The following is an 11,298-nucleotide window of genomic DNA, read 5'->3' on the forward strand; positions in this document are numbered from 1 at the left end:
GTTATCTAAAATGACGTCAGCTATCAGAAGTTCCTGTTTTTACAAGAGTTTTCTAAAAAAAATATTGTACACTTATCTGAATCAAAACGACTGCGATGTCGGGGACTTTATTACATTTTAGTGTGTTAGCAATTAATGCCTCGGTTGAGAGTTTAGAGGTTCACAAAAATCTGATTGCAAACAACTTTTTACGCTACGCTTAGTATATGAAGACAACCAATAGAAGGTCACGTTCAGACGGCCTTTACTAGCCAGTCAGAGCCTTTCTTTACAAAGATCTATGAGCATTGTAAAAACCTTTCCTGGCATGTTTATTAAGAAATTATTTTATCCGTAAAAGAAGACAGAGGTATGTTGCATTTCTTTATTGTTTGTTCCACTAGTTTTGTAGTTTCCACTTTAGGCAGTTGTCCATTTGAACTCTATGAAGTTTTTTTTTTTCAGATTTAGTGAACCCTATAACAGTGTCGGTATAAGCCAATAAAATCGAGTTTTACTATCAATTGTATGCTTACATTTATCAAGTTTGTTGTTTAGATAGGGAGTATTAAGTGTAATGCTTTAATGTAGAAGTTCATAGCCAATGTCTTAATATGTCATTTATTTATTAAAACTCATAGAGCAACACTATATTGTTTTTACACTTTTATTACTACGAGAGCTAGGCAACTACTAAAAAGTATCAAAGAGGCTTAACAGCATGCAAGCAGTGTAACATGATATAGCACCTACGTCACAAGTATATGTAAACACTACATTAAGATGCATAAATTCTAAACCTTATTAACCAAATCACACATCGTGTACTACATTCCTTCAATCAACGTCATTTTAATGTTTGTTTAATTCTTATGACGATACTTTCTTGTTAAGTTCTGGTTTAAGAAATAAAATAATTAATCAAAAAGAAGATAGATATGACAGAGTCCACGCATCCACGCGTCGAAATTACTTTTTGCTCTGATTTAAATCTATTAACTTCAAGTTTTTCGAAATATCGTGTAATACACTAATTCATGGGAAGTTATGAAACGTGCAACACACATCAGCCCCTAGTACCGGCTTTAGTGAAATTCTATTACAGTAAAATTGAATGCACTTCATGGTCCAAAAAGACCAGAAAAATTAAATTAGCATTAGATATTGCTATTGTCTACTGAAATATGACAATTTTACCACGATCTTTGAAAATTTGTTTATTTGTCATACGTTATAAATTGAGAAAAAGGATTACAATTTCAACTACCCTATAATCTTGAAGCAAAATATTTTAAAGATCAAATCAGCCACATCCATTACATTACATAATATTACATTACATTTTACTGCAAGCACATAAAAGTCAAAAAAATATCAATTATCATTCGTGAATGAAATCTGCAAATAATGGCTGTTTAGAATTGCTTATAGTATACGAAAGGCCTCTCAACAAAAGGTGAAAACGTACGGTTTCTACAGAAAAAAAGTTTCTCTTTCCATTTGGTATGTTTTACCGTTAAGCCAATGAGGTTTTACACTCAGCAGACAAAAGACTTATTGATGCAAGATTTTGAAATGTTGCTATGAAATCAAATAACGGGAGTAAATCTATAGGAAATTTGCGTACTATACGGCTACCTGACGTTGATACCAGACGGCGATAGACCACATGAATCACATATATTGACTAAAGGGCATATAATGTTTTGATTTATATTACTTTAATAACAGTGGAATAAAGACTTAATTTTATTAAATAGTATCTGATTGAACTTTGACAATTCAATATTAATTGGTTTAAACATTAAACCACACATAAATTGTCCAAATATTCTGCAAATAGTATTATAACATATGGTAAATATAATCAGGTTTCAGATTATGAAAATATATTTTTTTAACAAATAAACGAAAGGGAAAGGACAACCGTAAGCTATTTAGCGTTCTGTCCAATTCCCTTATCTCAGTTGTTGTATATTATTCATGTAATGATTTATAAATAAATAAAATATGTTTAAACCAAATAAACAAAACAAACTGGTGAATAACTGACTGCATCTGTAAACACTAGAAGAGTCATCTGTAAACACTAGAAGAGGCATCTGTAAGCACTAGAAGGGGCTAATACCCTGGTCACAGGAACGCCGCGAGCTTCGTACGAGTAGGTTTCCGGTCGAATATTGGCAACTCGCACGGTATCGTTGACTCATACGACCTTCGCACGAATGTTTAGAACTCGCAGAGGACTCATGAAGTTGAGACTTTTGAAGTAGGAAGAAGCTCGCAAGAACCCCATAGGGGCCCTCATGAGCCTCGGATGAGCTTGTACGGGCATCGCAAGGATTTTGAACACTGCGAGGCTTGCTGATGCTCGCACGATTATCGTAAGGAACTCGGACGGTCAACGTACGATGTCCGTGCAATATTAAGGACATCGTCAGGAGAACGTGCGATATCTGCAGGGACCTGCAGGGCGGTAAGATCAGCTGAGTTGCTACAAATGGGCATTTTTCAGACGTCGAAAAATTGGTTTATTTTTGTCACAGGGACACCGTACGAGCGACTTACGAGTCCACAGGCATCGTACGGAGTACGGCCGGGCTCCTTGCGAGCTCCGTACAACTTGTCGCCGATATCCGTACGGAAATCATCCGATTGAAAATGGAATTTTTCAGACGTTGCCGAAGTGATCTATTCTTGTCGTACGGGCACTATGCGGACATTGTACGAGTGCCGTGTGCATGCCGTACGATCCCACGACCACCATACAAGGTACGGCCTGGCACTTGCGAGTTCCAAACGACTTGTCTGCTATTTCAATACGGATATCCTACGATTGCATCCACGAAGTGCAGCCCGGAGGTACTGTGACTAGACGCTACAATTGTACAGAGACCTTAAGGGTTCTAAGATTGGTGAACACGTATGATTTTTATAAACCGTACGGTCATCGTGACCAAAGTATTAGACAAAATAATTAATTTCCTACCTTGATGCAATACCAGACTATTGGAAGACTCGTTGCTGTTAAAATTGATTATGAATTTCAAATTTAGCAATCAATAAAGACTAAACACCTTTCTACGAATTAACATTTGCAGTTGTGGATATAGTTCTGCAGAGCACTGCAAACTATATCTTTTGATCATAAGGCACACACATTTGAAGCAATAAACGTAAGCTAATAAATAATTTACAATTTAAAATTTGTGCGAACCTACGCTAATCAGACTTTGGAACTTAAGTTGATTCTAAAACTTTTCAATAACATGGATACTAACAAAGAGAAAGACAGTGACAATTCACGGAAAATGCTATGAAAAATAGCAAAGACGAATACTCCTCATGCAAGACCTGAAATTTGCTACAGAAGAAATAAAAATATAACATTTATAGAAATTGCACTTTGATATTTATATTAAGAGATGGGAATTCAGAAACAATGTAGTAATTTCTGAATCCGAAATCTGTCTCATATATCATGGACACCGCTGATTTATTTAAGCATATCGCATGCTTTTGTATACGGTAGCAGGAAACACTTCGAATTTTGGCCCCCGTCAATATTTGTAATACAAATATTTGTAGTACAATATTGCGACTCGCTACATGTAAGACTGTCTGTGCTCAAAATTTTCGAATCTAAGTGTACCCTGCTACCTTAAGGGAAATCTGCCAACATTAAATTTCGAAAGAGCTCTTAAATTTGTGCGGTTTCACATAGTTTAGAACCTCTTCTTTGATGTTCTAGACTTACTGGGGACTATAACACTACTTGACGACACAGCAGCTGAAAATTGTTACGATGATGACACATAAAAGCATAAAAGTCAATATACACGCAAGCGATTAGTTTTTTAGATTCTGGCACCAGTAACAAGGTTCTGGTACAGTAAAAACATCATTTTTATCATTATAAACCCACAATTCTCATATTTAGCCCACCAGTTATGCATTTATTCAATCGAGGGTGGGGGGGATGCCATCCTTTTTTTAAAAGCACAAAACATGCACGCAATTAATAAATGGCCGCCCTGATTCCCTGACTCTGCTCATTAGGGAAGTACAATATTGCGACTCGCTACATGTAAGACTGTCCATGGCCAAAATTTTCAAATCTACGTGTACCCTGCTACCTTAATATCCATATAGTTTCAAACAAAAGTGCTTACGTAGATAAATTTACCTAACGACTGTTCATTGGATCTTGCACTTGATTTGGGAGACCTCACTTCTACACTCAACATAAAATCTAACTTTAAGATCCATCATTGAGCGCGACAAAGCAAAATAATAGTTCAATTTGACTGAGTGGCCATAAAAGGTAACTAAATGTGGAATCTCCCTCGCACTCCTAACAGCGACTTCAGTGGACAGAATAGATAATAGAATGAAAAATGTTAGTTTGAATACTGGAGGATACTTCCGAACTGACATTTATGAAGTACAGACAAAGACAAGGGTAACAAACAAAGAAAGAGTAAATGTGAATACATCAATATTTGAACTTAGAAACTGTTTCACCCTTCCACACAAAAACAGTCCAGGTTTATGGAAAAAAACATCCAAAAAGGCATGTATTTTCTTTTTGTCATTTAAACGTTTGTTCGTCTATACTCGAAGTTATCAATAAGATCTAATGCACACTGTCTGACGACCTTTAGTCGTGCATTTCGTTGTAAACTGGATTGGAGAACATGTTGGCATTAACTTTAGCTTCTCTGAAAAAAAAGTGAACTATATAAAGCTGTATCAGTAGCAGATGAAACATCTATACACCTTTGAGCATAACATAGCATGCTTCACTTATACATTCTCCTTTTATAGGTAGATTTGTTTTTTAAATGTCTGAAGAAAATTTAAGTAATATACATAGATTTCAAATATAACAGCAGCAATGTCGGACATGGCTTTTCCCCCGAAAAATTAATCATTTCATATACAAGGTGAAGAAGAACAAGCAACATTCGGAAGTAATGAATCATGGATTATACACACTGCAGTTCCTAAATTGTCCATTACCATGTCTGTAAACTTTAAACAAATATTTTTCAAAAATTCCAAGAAAGTCTACTAAATGGAGATAATTAAAGATGTAGGAAAGCAGAGTTATGATTTTTGTACAATGTATTTTCTTCTGATATCATTGTGAAAAGTACATAAAGGTAAGGTGTAAAACAGAGAAAGGGAGATAATTTAAAAGGTAAGAAAGGTTATTGACCTTTTATAGTGCACTTTTTTCTTCAAGGCATATTTAGATGTTTAAATTATATAAAAACCCCTTTGATAGTTGTGGAGTTATGATCTGGAATTGGAAAAGGTTTTATGAATTATCAAAGAAACGCAATCACGTAAAATAAAAAAATGTAAGGGCGAACGGACGGACGGACGGAGTCATTCCTCTTTCTCCTACGCCTTTTTGCGGAGGGATAAAAAGTGAAAAGATAATAATTTACATAGCATCGCTATCCTCTTCCTTCTCTTTATTACTTCTTAGCTTTTTCCCTGGAAAGAAATAACAAAATCCTATTATCGAGATGTTAAATCACTGTATATTCTAAAATAGAAAAGTAGAAACTTCACAGGTTGCTTAACATGACAAAAGCGAAAATGTTGCAGGCTCGGTTTGAATAAGCCTGTTCATGGACGGTAGTGGGAATGCATACACCGTCCACGCCCACGCCCCGGGTTGAGCAGAACTCTTACACATACTAAAATTACAAAAAGCAATTTAGAGACATTCGCAGATGTATTCAAACGGCGGTGTAAACTTGTCAGAAAAGTTTTGTGAAAATAATTGATAATTACCTTATATACAAATTAAAAAACAACGTAATTATATAGTGTCACAAATTGACATACGGGCCTTATTTTATATGTATTGTAAATGCAGGTATTGCATCATCTTTTTGTAAATTTTTGAGTTATTGAGGTAAATGTCAGATTTCACGCATGAAATACCTCTCATGTTTTTCTGTATTTCATAACTTAAATTTCCATGTAAATTTCATTAAATTCTGTTCAGTAATAAGAAAGTTGATATTTTATAAACTTCAGTAATTTATGTTTTTATCCCCAAAACCACTATAATGGGCCTCAAATTGTCAATTTAAATTCGCGCCAAAGTAGTTAGATTCCCCGGCTATATCGTGAATCCCGTGAAAATGACAATAGTCGGAGTCCACGGCTTAGCCGTGAATCCCATGAAATTTAGTATTTGGCGGGACATTATCCTTTAAATAGACTGGACTAGATATGCCTTGCGCACACCACCTTACGACTTTATAGACGAATCTATGTCTGAATTATTTTCTTGCTAGAAATTTATGCTCGATCGAGGTAAGAAATTTATTTGTTAGATTTTTGTATGATTTTTGCATTACGATTTTTATTTGATAAATTTTTGTTCATTCTACAGAATTCTGTAACATTTACTTTTCGGCATATGATTTTAGCTAGTTTCGGTATGTCAGGATGATTTATTAACTTTTTCAGACTTTTGTAAATTATTTCGAAAGAGGAATCTAAAATGTTTCATTTATATAAGATGTAAAATTTGTACTGAAATTTGTAACATGATATTTATAAAGTACTTTGTTTCAAAAACTTATGTCAAACATTTTGTTAATTATGGAACGCCATTACTGCATTGTATTGTTATGTATAAATTTATATGGCAAGTCTAGTGCCATGTTTGTAATATATTATTGTAATTTGTAATTGTGTGCCAGTCTATAGCACATCTAATTAATGTCCGTTGTAGTGTATGGCATTAGATATATATGGATGCCAACTCTCATATAACGTTTGATTTATATTGAATTTTGTTAATTTGTAGTTGTAAATAATGGCTGCAGTTTATCATTTCCATTACTATAATGTTTCATCATAAACTTTTCATATCTTTTTCATACTTTAACTTTAGTCTTTTAAGTAAGTAATCTTTGTAATAATGGAAGTAATAAGTGACGTATTTTAATCATGTGACGTTTGAACTTAGTAGCACATATGTTTTGTATAAGTAGCACGTATTATTTATGGGAGCCTACGGAGGTATGGTGTACCCAAAGGAGCAGCTATATGCCCTGACTTATTTGTTTTGCTATGGTGCTTACCATATGTTATATATTTTAGCTTCTTCCGCCAGACGATTTTACCTGGTGATGTCATAACCCGGAAGTACAATGCCCGAGGTTCACTTGTCTTCACTCGCCTGGATGTGATATTCCCAGCGCAGAGCTTTCGTCCCATGGTTGTGCCGTAAACCGCAAAGACGATGATTTTTGTTATCCTCTGAAGTCAGCTCAGGGATGCAATCACCTACCACCATAGGGAGCCAACACGGAATCAACGTATTCACGGTTTAAAGGGACTGAATTTAGAAAATCTGTTTTGTTTGTGCTACTTAAAGTTCACAATTACATTAAAGACCTGTGTCACGTCAGATTAGAATGGACTATAAGAACTTTTGTATCTAGAGATACTGAACTTTCTTTTTTTTTCTTTCTTATAATCAGTTTTTTTTCTTTTCATATCTATTCATTGTTAATAATCATCTTTTGTAAATAAATTTGTAAATATTGTAAAGGGTGTTGATTTGTTCTGATGGTTACTGTCGCCGGTACGGCCTTTCCTGTCACATATAGCAGTTTTGTAATAAAATCATAAATAGTGCATGCCAAGTATATTTATTATAGTATTATAAGGTACCTACTGTATACATATATTCATATACAATTGATCAATTTCATTTTTATATTTTTTTACGTTGCTTAGTGTATCACGAATATGCACTAAAAAGAAATAAGGTAATAACATGGATTTTCCTTTCTTCGAGCACAACGACACAGAATGATTGCTAGTATTATCGAAATTATGAATGCAAATGTTGTTGCTGATATAAGTCCAATATTTAGATCAGTTAAAGTGTTTGTCGTCTCCATTGCTAAACTGTTATCAATAGCAATGGTAGAAGTAATCGGAGCGTTTGATGTAGTGGTAGCTTTAGTTGTAGTCGTAGGAATATTGGTCCAGCTGTAGTTTGATAAACCCGTGTCGCAATAGCGTTTTTCAGATTTATCGACAGTCCCATTTGCAAAACAGCTTTGCTCTATAAAGCAGAAGCCTTCCTGCATTTGAAAGTAAAGAAGTTTCATGCAATATTGTGTGTGATCAAAATCAATATCGAAAACAAGAAGATCTCTTCCTTTTGCCACTAGAAATGATAAGTGCCGCATAAAGGATGTCGAGAATGTTACCGAAAGGTATAACTCCAATTACTTTAGAACAAAGTGGCGTAAGGTATTCACAGTTAAAACAACCTGGTGGTAGTGTATCGGTTATCGTTCAAAAGTCTTTTTTTTTTTCAACAGGTAAACAGATATACTCACATGAAAATTTTTGTTCAACTGAGCACGTAGCTACTATTTCTGCCATTTATCAGTCAATTCCTTGATGTTTGGTGTTTTTTTTTAATACAGAGAAACTAAATAACAATATCAATAATGAAACTAAGAATGAAATAACTAGAATATAGAAATATTAGGTCTTCTATATAAAAACAGCTTGCTCATACTGAAAAACTCAATGACATAAAATACACTCACTCTCAAAGCAAATCGTATCCCTTTCCCATCCTTGAAGTAGATCTGACAAGTTGAATCAAAAAGGTAAAATTCCATATGCTCGGTAGAGTAGTGCTCTCCATCGTTACTCATTGAAACTTGGTATCCACGAACAAATACCTGATCATTTTCTCTTTTCTGTGATTTAAGTTGTCTCAAATCGCAAACAGCCTCAATCAAGCTATCAGCTATACCTTCCACAAAAGTGTGTTGTAGCTCAAAAGTTTTCTTACTACTGGTGTCAATCTTCAAAACAAACTATTCTGTATTAAAGTTAGCCTCTCTCTATAATTCTGGCAATGTCTAATGGCATAAGAATTAAAATTACCTTTCGCAACAACATTAGTAAAAACTTCCTGCACTTTATATAGAGTTTCGTTTGTATTAGCACTAAGGGGATGACACTATCGCTGATTTTATTTCATCTCCGCTAAAATTCACTCTCATTAAAACAGAATTTGCATTCCACATGAAACAAAACAACAACAACATGAACGTGCGCATTTGACAAAAATTGAATAAAATCATACAATAACTGTACGCAAGTTTTATTGCTCATTACTATACTATGAATAAAATGATTATGTACAGTAGAGTACAGTACCTTTAAATAGAAGTTCATTGTATTTTGCTTCCTTATGAAATGTTTTATAGCAGAAACCAACGCGACATAACAAAACTATCCTTAAATTAATTCTTATCTGTGTTTATTGACTCAAAAGGCTCACACTGACAAAATTTCAATTTCAGCAAAGAAAAAGAGATTATAAATACACTAATGTGTGAGTGTTTTGTTTTTGTTCGTTTTAAGTCATACTGACACTATTCTTACGTAAGAGTTATTTTGACTTTCCAGCTTTTACCATATAATATCATTTCACGAATGAGTACTTGTGTATAGCAATAGGCCTTCCGTAAGCAAGACAGATGCACTCCTAACACAGAAGAAATCTGTTCTTTTCGCGGGTGTTTGAAAAAAATCATCGGTTAGAGGCAAATGACGTGAAGCGAGTGTCTTTAACACAGTGGTACTGACAACATTGTTTACATAAAATTGCTGTTTTCTCTATTATATATAAGTGCATATTTTTTTTTCATATACTTTTTTTTAGGTTTTGACAGGAACGCATTGAATCAGCCACTGCGTTATGATTCTTACATAAATTATAATTATGTTACAGCTGGTGTTGATGAATTCCACCCGCCTTTTACTATCAATATTGAATAATATACATCTTTTTTGATTACCTGAAACTCTAACAAACGACAAATTACTTCCTTTCCAACGAATACTTCTCCAAAAACATACAAGTATGAGCAAGGAATGTTGATTTCATCGCAAAATCCATCATCTAGTAGGCCTTCAATTCTCGGTGGAAAAGCCATGTCAATGGAACAGTCTGACGCCCCATACCCATTGTCACAGGAACAAGCTCCTAAAGAGCATAATGTGTTGTAAAAAGACAAAACAGTTCTTGAATGTATTACAGTTGCCAGGACTTTTTCTCGGTTTTGTCAGCATAACTGTGTTTGCTTACTTTGGAATAAGCGACAAAACGCAATAATTGAACAAACAAATACAAACATTGATTTTCGTCGCCAGTTTACACATATCGTTGGACAAGTTCCAATCGTACCTTATGCAAATCCTAAACCATTGTATTTGAAAACATTAATTATGGATAAAAGTTATGATAAACGTACCGTTGACACAATTGCCATGATCTGAACAATTGTTCAAGCAGGAATGTTTTCGAATTTCGTCAATCACAGTATCTTCAAGATTCTGAACTGGTGATTCTGTTGTGGTTTGTCCGTCACCATTACCCGATTTGGTATCGTTGTCTTTTGCTCTGTCTTTTAGATATTGTCTTACTGTTGAGTTCCTATCAAGTTCTATGTTACATGTGTCCTGCATTGCCTGTTGAGTTATAATTGTCCATTCAACACTATTTGTCAGCTGCAAATGATGATTACAATAATTACAAATAGTCTACGATATGCATTTACCCAAACTTACGGTCAAGAGTTTTACGATTATAGGAAATATAAAGACCAGCTTTTTATATTGAAGGGAGACACCTTGGGCACCACAAGGTATTATTTCGTCACGTGTATGCAAGTTCATAGTATAAACATATTTAACACTCTAATCAAGGCTTCGAGCCCACAACGGTAAAGAGCAAGCAAATTGAAGTAAGTTACTTTCGCTGATCAGTCATCGAGGTCCCGAAGACGGAAGTTTCAGGATCATTTCGTTTTATGGCTACTTACAGAATTGTGCGTTAAAATATTATACTGTAGCTGCGCAGTTCTGATGCCTTACTGTTCTATCTAAAATACAGTTTTGATGCCTTACTGTTATGTCTAAAATGCAGTTCAGCAAAGATATATCCGTGTGCGTCGATGAAAAATTTTGACACAGGTTGTACGTGTTAATTCGCTCAAAGTAAAGCTTGCAATACTTTTCGGCTTCTTCAACGGTCCAGTTTTTGTTTTCATTTTCACCACTTCTCTGAAAAGGAAAGCATATCGTAATTTGCCCCTGAATAAACTATATATTTTCTTAGAACATAACAAATGTATAGCAATAATGAAGTTTCTACAAAAAAGTAATAATATACAATCACATAGAAGCCTAAGATTTGACGGTTTTCTCACCATGAGTGTAGCTCGGAGGTATATTGATATTCAA

General features: G+C 34.5%; 1 protein-coding gene across 1 annotated transcript; it reads right to left on the minus strand.

Moving 5' to 3' along the window:
* Positions 1 to 644: 644 nt before the first annotated feature.
* LOC128556206 (uncharacterized) lies at positions 645 to 11,119 on the minus strand. Its single transcript, XM_053540454.1, has 7 exons — positions 10,963 to 11,119; positions 10,308 to 10,563; positions 9,852 to 10,039; positions 8,586 to 8,849; positions 7,796 to 8,108; positions 5,436 to 5,484; positions 645 to 4,700 (listed from the first exon to the last, which is right to left on the minus strand). Exons 2-7 carry the CDS (start codon positions 10,519 to 10,521, stop codon positions 4,640 to 4,642), a joined length of 1,089 nt encoding a protein of 362 aa, XP_053396429.1. The 5' UTR covers positions 10,522 to 10,563; positions 10,963 to 11,119; the 3' UTR covers positions 645 to 4,639.
* Positions 11,120 to 11,298: the final 179 nt, after the last annotated feature.

The sequence above is a fragment of the Mercenaria mercenaria genome, chromosome 4 (assembly GCF_021730395.1).
Source record: "Mercenaria mercenaria strain notata chromosome 4, MADL_Memer_1, whole genome shotgun sequence".
Lineage (NCBI taxonomy): Eukaryota > Metazoa > Mollusca > Bivalvia > Venerida > Veneridae > Mercenaria > Mercenaria mercenaria.